We start from the raw sequence: 17,750 nt of genomic DNA, 5'->3' as shown, positions 1-17,750 counted from the left end.
TCACTTGCCAGTGTGTGGACGTGTCAGAATTTTGCAGTTTTCACCTCTAAAATGTTGCATCATTTTGCTGGTAATGCAATCACATAAAAGTCTACCATACTGGGCTATTTTCTTCATCATTATGTCTTTTTTTTATGATGGCAGAGAGGTCCAGGGCTTTAGCCCCGAATACTTAGGTCTAAAAACGCGCCTGGTCAACAGTGCAGCTAACTAAGGTACAAATGGAAGCTGTGTATTTAGTCGTATTTCAAGAGCAATATGAGCTCAGCGACAACAGTGAAAGGGTTGCCAATTCGAGCTGACTATACCTGCTGCCTCCCACAAAGCATGCTACAGACTTCCAGGGCCAACGGATCAGGGTGTGAAACTCTCATTGTTCCTTTAAATGTGTCATCTCACCTCTTTTCACTTCCTGTAGGTCCGAGGGTTTGGCTTTGGTGACATCTTCAAAGACCAGCCCATCAAGCTCCGACCACGCTCTATGGAAGTGGACTCAGAGGGGGACAAGGTGAGACACACACAAACACACACACACACACACACTTAATACATTTTTGGATACTGTGATCATTGCATTGTGAGTCGTGAAGGAAGGAAATCCCAGCCTTGGCTCCTCCCCTTCCTCTGTTTCAGTTTTACAGCACAGGAAGTGGTTTAATGTTGACAGATACACACACACACATGCACGCACGCACGCATGCACGCACCCACGCACCCACGCACCCACGCACGCACGCACACACACAAACACACACACACACACACACACACACACACACACACACACACACACACACACACACACACACACACACATCCTGCAGGGATTTGACAAGCAAAGCAGAAGTGAGAGCTCCACAGGGCAGAAAGAGAGAGAGAGAGAGGAGGGGAGGTTATACAGTTTTTCACTGACGTCTACATATTCACACACACTGTCTCCTGCTGCTGCTGCTGCTGCCGGCGCTGATGTAGCAAAGCTCCCTGTGTGTGTGTGTGTGTCCGTCTGAGTTTAACTGGAACCAGAGGAGAGGACGGTAGGGTCACGTTTTCTCTATTTCTGTTCCTCCCTTGTTTTCTTCAGCAAGTCACTTGTTTTATTTTCATCTCTCACGTTTCCTTCTTTGTCATCTTCAGCTTTTGTTTCCGCCTAATGTGCTCCATTTCACAGGACATGAAGCAGTGTTTCAAGTGTTGTGGTTTAGCTTCAGTGCCGTTCAGTCATTCAGAAAGCGACATCAGGTTTGCTTTAGTCGGCAGTCGGAGTTAGACTTGCAGAAAGTAAAGGTTTTTGTAAAGGTTTCTTATTTAGATAACAAAATAAGTCTTTTTCTATAAGGTATGTGTTTATTGATTTTCTGAATTTTTATTGTCATGAAAGTCCTTAAGGTTATGGTCAAATTTATAAAATTAAAGGCACAGTTCATCACAATTATGAAGAAAAATAATATTCCACGTGGTATTTGGAGATGCAAATACTTTTGCCAACCTTTTCAAATATCAGCATTTTAAAGGCTCAGTTCACCCAAGACATTTAAATTCAAATATCTGAAAAAACCAAAAGTATCTGCATGGCCAGAAACCACTAGGGAGAAGAAAATTTGGGTTTCAGGTTTTGTAACTGTGGTGAGATGAACCTTTAATGCCATAACCATAAACGTGACTGTTTTCATGAGAAAGGGCATTACAATTCCTACTACTTACAGTTTCTTTTGGGTAATTGCATTATCCCAAATGTTTCAACAATGTTGAAACCAGAAAAAACAGTTGTTCAAGATAACTTTCCGTTACATCTTCTTTGTGCACGCGTCAGCGTTGTGTTTAACGGCCAGAAGCTTCATAAATGGACTTTTTATCCATTTCTAGGCCACATTTTCACAATACACTTTTTAGGTCTTGGTCATTTTTAATTATATATTTTAACTGGATGAAGAATTTTCACCATCGGACGTCTGGATCTTCAGTTATCAGAGAAACGTTTAGCAGCAGCTCGGTTCGCAGCGCCTCTGCTGATAAGGCGAACAGTATCGGAGAAACACCGATTTAAACCATTGGTTTTGGACAGTAGGAGTCCTAACTGGGAGAAGCTGACTGCAATGGTGGTGAGACAGCAGCTCCCATGATCACACTTTTTTAAGACGATGTTGCCACAATATTTTAGTTTTTTATCGTTTTGATTAAGAAACCCCTGGTGGAAGAAAAATACATATTATGAGTTTAAAATCACATTTTGACCACCAAGAGGCATACAACTCTTCATGAAAACTTATATTGTTATTTTGCCGTCTTTTAATTTGCAATCTTAAATTATAAACCTGCTTTCTGCATGATGTGATGACATAGTAAAGCTAAAGTCAAACCTGGATCTCTCATGTTGTCTTCTGAGCAGCCAAACCGCTCTGAAGATAAGGCATAAAGAGTGTGAGAGACACAGGAAAGGTACAACGTGAAGTAGGTAAAGGAAAAGTTTCAAAAGGCTTTCAAAACCCAACATTGTTCATCCTGTCGCTCCTGCAGACATATAGGAGTGTGTGTTTGTGCCGAAGGATGTTTGTCAGCCTATCCTGCTGAGCAGAAGGCTGTTATGTTGCTTTATGGAGAGACGAGTCTCTCTGCTCTCTAATGAGGCTCTGGAGGAGGAAGTGACAGCAGAGAGTCTCCATCCGGGACGAGGGGAAGAAGGGGAGACAAGTCACTCGAAGCCACATCATCTTTCTAATTGAACTGGAATGTCAGCTGTTTGTGAATCAGGGGAAGTCTCAGTGTGCACATACACCGGTGTTGCACATGGTGATTAAATGCTAGTTTAAGTACATTTAAAAAACTTTTTTTTACATGTTGATGATAATTTGAATTATATTCATGCCAGTACTCAACATATTCTGGCTCTCGTTCTATTGAAAGGGGAAGTTTTAAGTGTGGTGAGTCAAAGTCACTCAACCTTGTGATCAGCTGCCTGTGTCCGTCTCCAGTGTAAGACAAAACTCTACAGTGTAAAGATCAGGAGGGGTAGCTGATCCCTAAGGCGCAGTCCTCCACAACCAGGCTTTCCTCCAACCGCTCAAGACAGACGGCTGTCCACTATGAGCAACCACTGTTGCTGCTACTGTTGCTGTTGGGTCTCTGTAAACCATAGTGTGGTCTAGACTGACTCTATAAAGAAAGTGTCCTGAGATGACTTTTGTTAGGATTTGACACTTTAGATAAAATTGAGTTGGGCTGAATTATGCAATGGCAGGACAAAATGATGAATTTCTATAAAGACATTAAAAAACTCAATAAATTGATTAAATATGCGCATTTTACTCAAGGTTATGGTTTAAGAGCATCAACAATAAGTCGACTCGGCGGAAAACTAAACAGCAACTTTTTTACTTTTTAAATTTTCCATGCACAAATGGCAGAAAACTTTTCATTTTGCCTCTCAAACATTGAGATTTGAAAGCATTTAAAGACATCACCTTGGACTTTGAGAAATGGGGACGGACATGTTTTTAATATTTTCTGACCTTGTATAAACCGACCCATTAACCAATTAATTGAGAAAATGATTATCAGATTAATGTTGTTCCTCATCAAATCACCCTCTGGTTTGAGTTATCCAGAAATTCAAAAATATTTACATGCAGTGGCTCGAGAAATCTGTTGTGGATTTATTTGTCTTGGCCAAAAGTTGATTGTTTGCTCACAGTCAGCAGAACAATGGAGGGCTGCACCAAATTAAGCCAGTCAGTCAGAAAGATATCACTACCTTAATGTGTACAGAAATGTTTGGCATCTTTGGGGACTGATTTTTAATATTAATAGAGAACAAGGTGATGGTACAAGCAGTGCCATACTGACTGTATACCTTCATAAACCATTTATATACTTTACTTTGTCTATACTGCAAACAGGTGATTGACAGAATGCAAGAAAATATTGGTAAATACAATTTGATGTCGTGCTGGAGACAAGAAAAAAGCTATAAGCTGCTATAATATATTGTTTTCAATCAGTGGAGAGGTGTCTCGATATGACAACTTAAAAAAGAAATCCTATTTTAGTGTCTTTCAGCTCATTATTTTGGTTTTGAGGTAACTGCAGCTGTAGGGTCATGTGAGGTTTCTCCTGGGCTAAATGAGAAAATAGTTCCTAGTTGTTTCTTGAAACTAAAAGCTGTAACATTTGAACATTTCCGACTGTCTGAGTGAGTCCTTCTAAAAATAGTCCCGACTGGCATCGGGAGACTCTTATTGGTCGTTCATTAATGCTAAGAAACATGTGATGCTTGGACACGGAAAACGTCTCTGGGATGTTGTAATGCTGTCTCAACGCTTGTGGCACCACACGGCTCTCATTAGAGAGGGAGGGGGAGAAGAAGGGGAAGGGTGTAGAGAGAGGAGAGCAGCCGGCGGGGAGGTGGTGTGGTTTCTTCTTTTTTTTTTTCTTCTCCCGGGCCGAACAGAACAGAGCTGTGTGTGTGTTTTCGGGACAGACCGGGTCTTGTGAACGTGCTTGTGTGTGTTTTCCTGTGGAAGAGACACCCTGGTTCCACAAACACTGTCGAGGGATCCACTCCAGCCGGAAAACAACGGCTCCTTTAACAACCTACACACACACACACGCACACACACACACACACACACACACGCACACACACACACACACACACACACACACACACACACGCACACACACACGCACACACACACACACACACACACACAAACACACACACACACCCCATCATGAAGTCAGCTCTGTGGGTTTTGTGCTGAATCCGATGTCATCCTCTCTAATTAGCTGGAGCTGCAGGGCAGTGCTGTTCACTGGAGAAAAGAGATTTCAGTTCAGTTTATTTCAATTATTGTTGTCTCTCAGTGTAAGATTTTTATGGTTTTAATTTTAAATTTTGAAGTCATGCAAGTATTGTGACTGTAGGGAACTGTTGGTACACAACTTTTGTCCGGACTGGGATATCTCTACACCTTTTAGCTATTAATTGTTAGGTTTAATTAGTTAAACCTTGGGTAGGCAGTTTATTTTTGCCGTTGTTTAGCAAAAAATATATAATGGTGTTTCATCCTATTGTAATGCAAGTATTCTGAGAGAAAACTAGAAGTCTGCACCTCCTCTTGGCTCTGTTTTCAGGCTTAGAAAATCCACCCCAATGACAGGTCATTGCAGAGAGAGAGAGATAGGGTTCCTATTGGCTCAGGAAAGCATGAAGAGGTCTCACTCTGCTTAAAATTCTGACGTTTTTGTTGTTTTTTACCTACTGCAGCTTTAATTTGTTTTCTAACTAAGTTTGTTTATGGAAGGAAGCTCTGTGACTCGAATATAAAGGTAATATGAGAGTCACAAATTGGTGCTTTGTTCATCCATGAAAGTAGCAATTTTGGTTTGATTTTTCTAGGGCCCGACCAATATGCTTTTTTGGAGGCCGATACCAATTTTAGAGGGCCAATGCAGTGAATTAAAATACATCTTGTCTATGTGGATTGTGCACTGATAAGATAGTCTGAAGTATGTTCAAAGCAAATAACTTTATTAAAGAATACTAAAAAAGGGTTTCACATGTCACCTGTGATAGGTCAATATCGGTTTAGCTCTAGTTTTTTCTAATAACTAACCAATCATAAGCAAGCTTTCATGGAAAACATCCATGATTATACAGGGAGGAGATGAAGAGATGTCAGTGTCTGTGCACCAATACTAGGGAGTAAACTCTGCTCTCACTATCCCACCAACCACAGCTGCATCAAACCACGTCACAGTATCTTCAGAGACGGCAGTGAAACTCACCGTGGCAAGCACAGGAAGTCCCATACTGAAACAGAGTGGTTACATACATGAAAAAACAATGAAATATGCTGCAGATGTACCAGTAAGTGCATCTGAGGCTGGGATTTGTCTGTGAAATTAATTTTTTTCTTTCATCTGTCCTTCACTCAGGCCATCGAGGGGAAAGCAGCAAGTGTTTCCCCGGAAACCATGAAGACTGAACCTGATGGTAAAGCCAAAGGTGAGAAGTTGCAGCTTCATTGTTGGAAGATGTCCTTCTAACAGAAACAACACTATAAAGGCACAAGTTTCAGTCAAGCAGTCTGAAAGGACAAAGAAACGCATTTTCCGAAGCATGCCAACGTTTTAAGATCACTTCCTACGTTTCATGCAAAAGCTTTCCTTTCCTTTGTCACGGTGTTGTAATGTAATTGTGCCAAGCAACCACTTTGAAAACACTTCCTCGATGATGTGTTCAGGTGCTTGTCGAAAGCTCCGACATCCTCGCTTTTGGAGTTGATGCAAGAAGTTTTGCACTAACAAGCTCCGTTGAAGGAGACTCAAATGTAGATGACCAAAACAAAAGCAAGCATGAAAGTTGTGAAAATAAATCTCTACATAAAGGTATGATAGATTCTGCAACAGGACAAGATTTGCAGAGCGAAAAGCGGTTTGGTTTCTGTTTGATGACTGAGTAGTATTGACGTTTGAGCATGCTTTGGTTGCATGCTGAGAGCAAAAGAGGTGGAACCAACCCATTAACAATCTCAAGACCAATCCACAAACAGTCTGATGATTATTTATTATGCATTCCAGTGGCGGCTGCTGGTCTTTCAAGGAGGGGAAGCTAATTTTTTTGGCCTACATCATAAATGTGTTTGTTTATTTATATGTAAATTCTACCCCTTGGTCCTTTTCAAGAAAATGATCTGTGACCTTGTTGTACCAACTAGGTGTCTTTTCCAGGGACTTGACCAGTGTCCTCTCAATGGCAGCAGAGCTAGGCTGCTTAAACGGCCTTGGCCCAGCTGGAGCTGCTGCGCCAGGCTACTGTGAAGTGTGATCGCCTGTGAGTGTGAGTGTGAGTGTGAGTGTGCGTGGCGGGGGGAGAAGCTCCACAGCTGCCGCTGCTCGTTGGGGAAAGAGACCGCAGAGTGACAGAACAGAGTCTGCCAAACGCTAGTCGTTTTTAACAAAGACAAAGTCTCTTGGGATCGGTAAAGTCTCCGGATCAGTTCAGAACAACGGAATGAAAATCTTGGAAAATGCTCCGCTGGATGTTTATTCTTCTAGATAGCTGATTCACTCATTTAGCTGTCAATCAAAAAAGGGCTTCAGCCTAAAACAGCTCATCCAATCATCATGCAGAAGCCGAGGGTCCGGGCTGCAGTGGAACTACCCGCTCTACACTTCCCCATTGAAGTCAGTAGAAGCCGAGCGTCCGACTGTGTAAAGCGCTGTGGTGCTGTGGGGATGAATGAGAAGGAAGTTGCTCCGGTTACCTGTGATAAGTAGCTGATTCTGAACAAAAGATGAAGGCTTTCTAGCGCGTATTTAGTCAATGAAATGTACACACAGCAGTACATATTTCACCACTTTTTTTTTAAATTTATTTGGTGACATTTTAGGCGAGGCTGAGCTTCCCTTGCAGTTTTAGAGCAATCACCACTGATGCATTCACATGCAGATATCTGTTTATAGAGACGCCATCTTTCAACTCCAACTCAATTCTTACGTCTCAAATTGGTAATCGTAACATAAACAATGTCTTCTGCTTGGAAGAGGAAGTCTCGGCCCAGATATCCCTTGGCTCCACCAGAGAGTTGAAAAATTGTCTGTTGCCTCCAGAGGCTGAATCACCATCAGACCGAAAGCTTATCGGTTCAGAGATTTGGAAAAATGTACTGTTACTTTCAATTGTTTTGCTGTTATTTACAGTTAATGAGCCAAAACATCTTTTACAGCTAGACACTGTTTCCGATACCTGAACTTTACCTGAGCTTTTTGGCTGAAACCGAGTTCTCATCCAGTACCAGTGTGTTAAAAGAAAATAAATCTGCACAGACAGCATGCTGGCTGATACCCCCATTTATATTCTGATACTGGTATTGGTGTCAGAACAAATTTAATATGTTGTATTAAAGTCAAACTATCACAAAACTGTGATAATAATGGTATCCCATCCTTTTAAAATGAATGAATACACAATCATTAGTTTGGATTATTCCCAGGTTTTATTTTTTTGTATGAATATCAAGAAAAATAAATTATAGAGCAAAAAGGAAATTTTAGGTAGTAGTGGGAATGAGAGTGAAAGGGTGAAACTACCTTTTGCAACACAATAATTCCATAACTTAACTACGTTTTGCTTTTTAGTGAACCCTCAAGGACATTTCTGCTCTCTTCTCTCTACTTTCTGTTACTGAACATTTTCTGAGCTGTCGCAAGACAACCTTGTTTACTGTAAACTATGGTGGTCAGTGCGATCAAAATCTGTTAAAAAAAAGACAATCAGCTCTCTCAATTCTTTTTCTTTGACGCAGGGCGGGAGCTATGTAAAGTTCTCTTTCCATACGAAGCACAAAATGAAGATGAGCTGTCACTCAAAGAGGGGGAAATCATCAACATTATCAGCAAGGTAAGAGTGTGTGTGCGTGTGTGTGTGTGTGTGCGTGTGTGTGCGTGTAACTCTGCTTATTTGTAGCTGTGGCTTCTTGGATTGCTGCATCATTTGGTTAGAAACATTTGCATCCAGGTCCACATTAAATACTGGTACCAAGACCAAACACTGTTCTGTGCTTCTGTCCAGGAGTGTGCTGATGCAGGCTGGTGGAAGGGGGAGATCGGAGGAAGGCAAGGTGTCTTTCCAGATAACTTTGTCAAGCTGCTAGAAGCGGAGAAAGAGGTAATTGGTTTTTCTGTGGTTATTATTATTGTTCTTATTAAATATTACAAAATTCTAATGTTTGTAATATTTCGGTGTCTGTGTGCGTTTCCAGAGACCAAAGAAACCACCTCCTCCCAGTGCACCTTCAGCTAAACACACCGCAGGTACAGTAATATCTCCGTCCTTGTCCCCTCTTGTATTTTTATGTTTTGAGAGGGAAACAAAAAAAAATACCGAAAGCTGTTAAAACTCTGACCTGTAGAGAAAAAGTCGGAGGTCAAGAAGGTTCCGCCTGAGCGACCTGAACACCTGCCACAGAGAGACCAGGATCGAGGTAACAGTCCAGACCACTTTGGCCCTGCTCAGCCTGCAACTTTTTACTCATCTGCCGGCGACGGACGGACCACTAACATGCTTAATGTTACTAATCCAGCGTTTGATTAGTTGGGTAGCTTTAATGCATTAAAGATGCAATATCAATGGGAAACAGGACGAGGTGATGTTTCTCAGTTGTAAATGGAGCCAAACATGCAGCAGGTTTTTTTTTTAAAGATACATTTTTTAAGGCAGTTTTTCAAGCTTTTTATTATATAGGACGGACAGGAAATGGGGTGAGAGAGAGGGGGGGAGACATGCAGCAAAGGGCCGCAGGTCGGAATCAAACCCACTGCTGCTGCCTCGAGGACCTTCAGCCTCTTTACATGGGGTGGTTGCTCTAACCACTGTACCACTGATCGCCCCAGCAGGCTTTTGTTGAACCAAGAGCAGTAGATAATCACTCTGAGCATGTTTGCCCTCCTTTGTAAAGCGGACAAACAAAGCTTAGATTGAAGGAACGCTGTCAACATCATTCTGTGTGCAACAGGAAGCTTTGGGCTCTGAGGTTTTGATCTTGGCGAACGCTGGCACCAACTGGAGCCAAACACAAGCTTCCAGTTGTGTCATTATACTGTAGAAATACAAAACAAATAGAATTAACGTTACACAGATAATACTTGACCCAGGTAAGGCAAGAGCAGTATGTTGTAACACTTGATTACAAGTAAAAGTCCGGCATTTGAAAGCTGACTTTAATAGAAGTACATAAGTATTATATACTAAAACATGATCACAGATGACAATATTAGATCGTTAATATTGATGCAAAAGTAGCATTTTACTGTTGTAGCTGGTCACGGTGCAGCTAGTTTTATATATAATGTAAGGTTGTTTAGTCCAGTGGTTCTCAAACGAAAGCCGAGTTCCCACTACGGGACTTTCATAGTTGTCAAGTAACTATGCTATTCACACTACACAAACGTGCTGTCTTGCAGTTTTGTTCCAACACTACCTGACTGAAGTGTGGCAGGGAATTTCTGAAAAACCCAGCTTCAGAGTCGGTGTCGTCGCCCCCAATACAAATGCCCTACATTATTCAAAATTGGTCAAATGCATTTTCAGACTTCACAATATTTACATTTTAGATTCACATCTAAAACGAAAAGATTGAAATGGTTGAACAAATAATGTTTGACAAATATATTTCTGACTCCACATTCATCTGTGCTCTGCTCCACTACAACACAAATGAACGGGCCGTTTCTTACACAGACGCTGATGATCAGCAGGCTTTAAAAATAAAAGGGCTTCATATTTTCATATTCATCCATATCTATTAATCATGCATAAAGTAGTCCCATACACTGGGAGAAAAGGGAGATGGTGAGAAGACCTGGGGGTGAGTAGATATTACATGACCCTTAAAATTATGATTTACTAATCTAACAGTTGAGTAAGCAGTGATAGCTGTTGGCTTAGCACAATAAATGATTCCATGTGCAGTTCTTTTCGAATGATATGGTGAGCCTCTACGAAGTTGTGATTTATAGTGGCATGAGTTGCACACTTGGCATGAGTTCCCCAATCCTGACATCGGATCTGTACCCCGGGGTCGGACCCCCCTCTTAGGGGTCACAAGAAATGACTCTGTGGTAGAACTAATAACCAAGTCCAGTTGCTTTTGACTGAAATTGCTTTGGGAATAACGATGACCCTGACAAATGAGAACATTCACAGGCTTACTATTTTATAAGTTTATCATTTGTTTAAGGAGTAAAATAGGAGTAGAAGTAAATATGTAAGTAAAGTAGAAATACTTAAAGCAAAACATCCTCTTTCTTTTCCTGGATCTGCTGTTGGGGTGAGATTCTTTTTTGATTTGAAGCAGGGTTGCACTGTAACTTTATTATGTTCTTAAAATAAATAGTTAAAAAAACACAATCATTTTAATGTAATGACTTCCAATAAATCCCGTCTCAATAAGATCGTGCACACTTACAAACCAAAAACAAGCTACATAAAAATACCACGTTGACCTGATTTTTCCTGATCTTCTGTGGTCTTTATCGCCCTTTTTTTGTTTGCTTCTTGTTTTGTTTTTCCCTCCCAGCCTTGGGCAAATCATCTTCTTTGGCTTTGCTGCAGTCCTCTGGGGTCACATACTTCCTTTACCTTCATCACTTATACTCCTACCTTGCCTTCACCTTATTATGCATGGCTGTGTGTGTGTTTTCATATGTGTATTAAGGTTGTACAATATGTTTGTTTTTTTGAGTTATTTTTCCCTTTGAACATCTGCGTGTGTGTATGATTTTGTGTGTGTGTAGGTGAAGAGGTGAAGGTTGGAGACATTCCTAAGCCCTCTATTCCATCTAGCCTTCCTAAGAAACCCCTCCCCCCAAAGACAAGCACCTCCTCTTCTTCCCAACCCCCACGGCGTCCTGAGAGACCTCCCACTCTAGCGTCAGTACACACACACACACACACACACACACACACACACACACACACACACACACACACACACACACACACACACACACACACACACACACACACAAACATGCTCTTACGAAGAGTAAAAATTCCTATATACTCCTGAGCGTATACAGCCTAATGTTGTCGTATGGTTTACCTGCTCAGGTGTGAAAGCCCCAAATCTGAGGGCGGTGCTTCGACACCAGATTCTGCCCCTGACAGGTCACATGACACTGGTGAGTTTGACTGACAGGAGCATCGCCCAATGAGATAAAGATATGGCGCCTCAGTAACTGTCATGCGTTCTCTCTCTCTCTTTCTTTGTTTAGTGTGAAACTTTAGCTGCTGAGGATGATGATGTTGTGTTTGTGTGTGTGTTTCTCATGTGTGTTCATGCAGATGTGGACCTCGATGTTGTGGTGGCGTCAACAGAGAAGCTGAGTCATCCGACGGTGTCACGGCCAAGAGTCACAGATCGCCGGCCCCGCTCACAGATCATCACACCCGTGAGTGTATTTGTAGCATAGACTGTATAAAAATTTTGAAAAAAAAAATTGACGTAGCATAACCATCGGGGTCCGAGTCGCCATCTTGTCCGCCTTATTCCCTCTTACCAAAAAAGGGAATTGATGTTACGTTTGGAAAGGGAGATACGTCCATCTGGCTGACTTTTACCTCAGAGGAGAAGTGAGGGCCAGAGGCTAGCTGTCACTCAAGAGGCCACGCTCCTAATTATTCAGAAACTTTAACCTCCAATAAAATAAAAACTAGTCCGGTACAAAAAAATTCAACCCGCTCAGTGTTGCCATGGCGATATGACCTAAACATCCAGACTAGAATGTTTTTTTGTACCAGGCCTTAAACAGGTTTAATTATGCTGTGAAAATGGCCTGTTTAACAAGGGGGTCAATGAGAAACTGCTCTATTATGAAACCTGCTCCTAATGGACACTCAGAGAACTGCGGTTTTTGGCACTTCTGTATTGGATGAACCAGGAAGTCACTGTGGTGGGGGCTTGGTTTGTAGTCAGCCCCTCATGGAGAACGTATGAGAAAGTATTATTTGGTCACAATCAGCAGTAGAAGAAGTACTCAGATCCTATACTGAAGTTAAAGTATTGATAAAACAGTGTAGAAATCCTGTTACAAAAAAAACCCTGCATTCAAAATTGAACTTAAGTATTAGCATCAAACTATATACAGTATTTATACTTATGGTATCAAAAGTAATGGTATGCATCATGCAGAATAGCTCATTTCAGAAAAAGGTATTATATTGCATTAAAGTGTTCATTGCTTTCATGTTGCAGCTCATTTAAATCACATCATATAGCTTTTGAATTTTATTAAGGGGCCAATAAAGTCTAATTACATAATAATTTATTTGTTAGTTATATTTCATATTAATCTAAATCTGCAATGTAAGTAAAGGCACCAAATAAATGTAGTGAAGTAAAAAGTAAGTATAAAATCGCATAAAATGGAAAGTACCTCAAACTTGCACTTGGGTAAATACACTTCTGCCACCACCGGTCAGAATGTACATAGGGAAAACTTACAGCTGCAAAATATCAAAATTAATTAGCAACTAGTGGATATTTATGGATCAATCTTTTATTTCTGTCTACACTTTAAAATGTCTTGTATTCTAGTAGCTACATTATATTATGAAAATAAGTATATACAAACTTCATATTACATCTCAGGTACATAACTCTGTCTGATGTTAGTATATTGAGTATTCGTAGCTTGAATAAAAAACTCACAGTACTGATTTAATTTAACAGGAAACATATCTTTGCTTTCTTGGTGTGGAGGGAGCTGTTCTATTGGATTATGACTGTATCTAAATTACATATTTCTGATATGAGAGTTCTACAGAAATCCAAACAATGAATAAATAAAAACATTGCTGCCACTCTTGCAGTCGTCGCTGTCCAGTATCGATCTTGATCCCCCTGCAGTGGAGGAGCGAAAGAAGGACAGAGGGAAGGAGGAGCTGGAGCCTGTCCCCTCCAGACCTGTAGAGGTTTCCCTGAGGAAAGGAGTCCCTGCTATCTCTGTACGACCACCTTCACTGTTTATTTCATCCAGCAGAGGGCGCCACACCTCACATTTTCACATGTCTGCAACAACTGCATGTTGGGTTTTTTTGTTCCTCATATACACTTTACACCATGATTGCTAGCTAGTTAATTCAATTAATTTCAGTTCAATAAAATTTTATTTATAATGCCAAATCATAACAAAAGTTATCTCTGGACACTTTACAGAGTAGGTAAAGACCGCACTCTGACTTATTTTTGATTCATATAGAACCAACAATTACCTCGTAGAGTACAGTGGCAATGAAAACCTTCCCTATTACAGGCATGACCAATAAGAGCTTTGTAGGTAAGGATAATGATTTTAAATTCTATTCTCGATTTTACAGGTAGCCAGTGCAAAGAGGCTAATACAGGAGAAATATGTTCTCTTTGATTTGTTTTAGTCAGTACATGAGCTGCAGCATTTTGGACCAACTGGAGACTCTTAACAGACTTATTGGAGCAGCCTGATAATAAGGAGTTGCAGTAGTCCAGCCTAGAAGGAACAAATGCATGGACTAGTTTTTCTGCATCTTTCTGAGACACAATGTTCCTAATTTTAGTTTGTTGACGGATGACAAAGTGTTTTTAAAATTGATATTTTTAAATTTCATCACAATAAATGCCATTTAATTCATATTAAAATTCAAGCAACACTTCAAGCTTTAAAAAGTGGCTATTTTTCAAATGGCACCACAAGGTCCAGTTGCAGCCGTTCTGAGGCTTTAATCGTGTCACGATGGAGTGGCAGAAATTTTAGATGTGTTAAGTGCTTCAAAAATATCACTATAAAGCCAGATACTTCTGCTGTAATCTGGATTCCATCTTGTCTGGAAGATTTTCAGTTTCATAAAACTCAAGCAGAACTACAAGGTTATATTTTATATTTATGGGGAAGATAATAATAATACATTCTAAATATGACTGATCTGTGTTTATGTTTGTCCTCAGGCCCCTGATAGTAAAGCCGCCAAACCCTCTGTCTTGACCCCGCCAAGCGCCAGCCATCGCCCTGCATCCCCGTCTTCCTCCTCGGGTCTGAGCCCCTCGCCTGAGCTGCGGCATTCCCCTCTGACCCCCCCAACACTGGAGGACCTCAGAAACCAGCTGAGAGACCTGAGGACCTCCGTAGAACTGCTGAAGAGCCAGCACAGGTACATCTTACGTACAGTTTCCTGAATCGGTTTATTTTTAATTAATACAAGCTCACCGGTTTATTTCCAACATGTCTCATTTCTTTTATTATCATTGTTTTAATACTGATTCAAATACTGTGTAACTTTGTTTTGAAAAGTGTTTGGTTATGTGTTTGTGTGTATTTCAGGCAGGAGATGAAACAGTTGAATAACGCGCTTGATGAAGAGAAGAAGATCCGTGTTAGTTTACAGGTGAGACTCATAAGCAGAACAAACAAAGCAGCTTATGAAATAATGGCAACAAGTGAATAAATGAAAGATGCAAATCCTATATATTAGTGATAAGTATGTACTTTATATGTTAGGTTTTTATTTGTTTATTTAGTGTTTAATTTCTTTAGCTTTTTAGGAGAAAGGGAACTAAAAAGGCACTAAAATCGTATACAGCAGCCAGGAAATACTTAATAAAAATAGTATATTTACAAGATAAGTACGTGGACACCCAAAGGTCTGGAAAGATTTTTTCCCCCCAGTTCTTTGAGGAAGAACTTGAATGGCCTTAGCGACAATCAGTAATCACACATCAATGATATAATTTAATCTATTTGTGATGTCAGTTAGTTTGCACTGCAAAAGTTTGCTGGCAATAAACTTAAAAATGATTACCAAAATGTTTTTTATTGTTGCTCTTTTGGGTGTGTATGTACTATATTGTCTGTTCTGTAAATTCTGAAATATTACTTTTGTGTCTGCAACACATTTATTTAATCAAATCTAATCTAATCTCGTGATACTTTTTTACCTCACCACTGGTTAAGACATGCAATTTATTCCAGATTCTGGCTGGAATAAAATTAAAGCAGCACCTAAGAAAAGTGAAATAGAGAACATAATTTAGGTAGAATGAGAAAATCACTGCTGTGTTTGTGATAAAATTCCTAAAGATTACTAATAAAAAGACCCTTACGAAAACTAATTTTAATGTCACCCCCCACCCCTCCCCCCGCTCCATAATTGATAATAATGTCAAGACAGCTAAACGTCTATAATTGTCCAATAAACCTAATCACGATAAGCCTGTCTTTGTTTGACAGATGGAAGTAGAGCACATAAAGAAGAGCCTGACGAAATGAAGACTAAAGCACTCTCTTGTCACCACATCGAAGACCAACATTTGAAAACATTCTCTCTGTTGGCCGAGACACTTCAGCCAAAACAAAGTTTGTGCCAAATGATCACCCCGATCAACATCACCAACTATACAGTACCATGGAATCAGCCACCTTCCCCCCATCTGACGCCGCCTTATCCTGTGTTTACTTTATTTTCTTTCAAAGAGGCTTCTCTTGTTAAGTCTACTGCTATCTTGTTTGAAACTTTGCAGTGCCACCGGTACTGACTGGCTGTGTGTTGCCACGGTTACAGAACAATGACACAGAGGCTGCCGTGGCGACCTCATCTGTACTTTTTAGGTGAAGAAAACGCGGAACTTGACCTTTGTAGCCCGGTTGGTTCAGCCGACCTCTGTGCTGGTCTGTGTCCACTCTAAGGCCTGGCCTTTGCCTCTTATCTGTGTGTGTGTGTGTGTGTGTGTGTGTGTGTGTATATGCGTGTGTGTGTGTGTGTGTGTGTGTGTGTTTGTTTTACATCCATGTGAGGACTGTAGTTTTAGACCTTCGTACTGGGGACAATTTTGCAAATTGAGATTGCTTCAGGCCGGATCATTACTTCTTCAATGGGCAAAATTAAGACACACTGAGTTTGATGTTTCTATGATACGCTGCAGGCTGAGGCTTTTTGAAGCATCAGTCATTAACAGCACTAGCTTTTGGACACATTTCCGTGACACTTCAAATATTCCACCTGTCGGAAGGGTTTTAATTACAAGCACATCATGATTCTCTGCCCTTTCAGTTGAACAAACATGACAAGTACTGACACAAGGGGAGCTAGGTGCTATTTAAAGGAATAGTTGGGGCTTTGGAAATCACGCTCATTCTCTTTTTTGCTTGAGTTAGATGAAAAGACCAATGCCACTCTTATGTCTATATGCTAAATATGAAGCTACAGCCCACAGCTAATTAGCCTAAAAAACTTCCAAACTTCCACTTCTGTTTTTTTTTTTACTTCAGGAAGTCACTGCTCCCAGCCAAGAAATAGTCTGGCACATATCCTCCCATAAAACTACAAATTGTTACTTTTGCACTTTGGTTTTTGTTTATGTATCAAAAAGATAAGATGGTCAAAGAGATGCTTGTTTTGACTTTTTCTCCCTGACTGATAGCCAATCCTCAATAACGGTTTATGGTTAAACCGTTAATTAAAATTCCTGTATGTTAATTATTGTGCTGTACAAATGCTGATAGGCTGGTTTTAACTTTTGAGAGAGCCATTTTATCTGTTTCCCCCTGAGGCCAGTCTTTATGCTAAGCTAAGCTAACCATCTACAGACATGAGAGTGGTATCAATCTTCTCATCTAACGCTCTGCAAGAAAGCAAAGAAACAGATTTACAACAATGTCAAACAATTTCTAAAAAGGATAAAACCCTTAACTGCCCTGTGATGTTTGGCTGCAAATAAATGCAAATTAAAGCGTATGTCACTGCAGGAACACATCTATCTATGATGTGTTGAGTCAAGAGCCCAAAACATAATATTTTCCTTTTTTTTTGCTTTTGCACTTTTGCACCACAATTCCAGAAACTTCAAATAACAAAAATCTAATCCATGTGCATCTGATGTTTCTGGTGCTCTTTTGGCAGCAGGTGAAGGTAAAGACAGGGTTTTAGGAATGTACTCATTGAAAGGACCTAACGAGTAAAGGAAGTGTGTGCACACCTGCGTGTGTTCATGTGTGTGTGCGTGCGTGCATGCGTGCTTGGTAGCATGTACGGCTCTTTGCCTCCCTTCCTTACATGTGCACAGAATCTATGGCAACCCGTCACTGTGGCCTTCCTGTTTTTGACTCCAAATCTTTCTTTTTCTCTCTTTCTTTCTGTCTTTCTTTCGTATGACAACAAGAAAACTGCTACAACTGAGTCTACAAGATGTTTTCTTAACTTGGTCCTTTCTCTCCAGGAT

General features: G+C 40.5%; 1 protein-coding gene across 1 annotated transcript in view; it reads left to right on the top strand.

Moving 5' to 3' along the window:
• sh3kbp1 (SH3-domain kinase binding protein 1) overlaps window positions 1-17,750 on the top strand; it is a 40,629-nt gene extending 22,879 nt beyond the window's left edge. Inside the window, exons 7-19 of the mRNA XM_083936335.1 lie at window positions 419-508; window positions 5,935-6,004; window positions 8,307-8,401; window positions 8,573-8,668; window positions 8,763-8,814; window positions 8,913-8,984; window positions 11,296-11,431; window positions 11,612-11,682; window positions 11,846-11,952; window positions 13,373-13,507; window positions 14,484-14,686; window positions 14,857-14,920; window positions 15,763-17,750. Of these exons, the coding sequence (XP_083792461.1) occupies window positions 419-508; window positions 5,935-6,004; window positions 8,307-8,401; window positions 8,573-8,668; window positions 8,763-8,814; window positions 8,913-8,984; window positions 11,296-11,431; window positions 11,612-11,682; window positions 11,846-11,952; window positions 13,373-13,507; window positions 14,484-14,686; window positions 14,857-14,920; window positions 15,763-15,801 (1,230 nt within the window). The 3' untranslated portion in view covers window positions 15,802-17,750. The remainder of the gene's footprint in view (window positions 1-418; window positions 509-5,934; window positions 6,005-8,306; window positions 8,402-8,572; window positions 8,669-8,762; window positions 8,815-8,912; window positions 8,985-11,295; window positions 11,432-11,611; window positions 11,683-11,845; window positions 11,953-13,372; window positions 13,508-14,483; window positions 14,687-14,856; window positions 14,921-15,762) is intronic.

Source organism: Echiichthys vipera (genome assembly GCF_963691815.1).
Source record: "Echiichthys vipera genome assembly, chromosome: 21".
Lineage (NCBI taxonomy): Eukaryota > Metazoa > Chordata > Actinopteri > Perciformes > Trachinidae > Echiichthys > Echiichthys vipera.
This window is presented reverse-complemented; position numbering and strand designations above follow the sequence as displayed.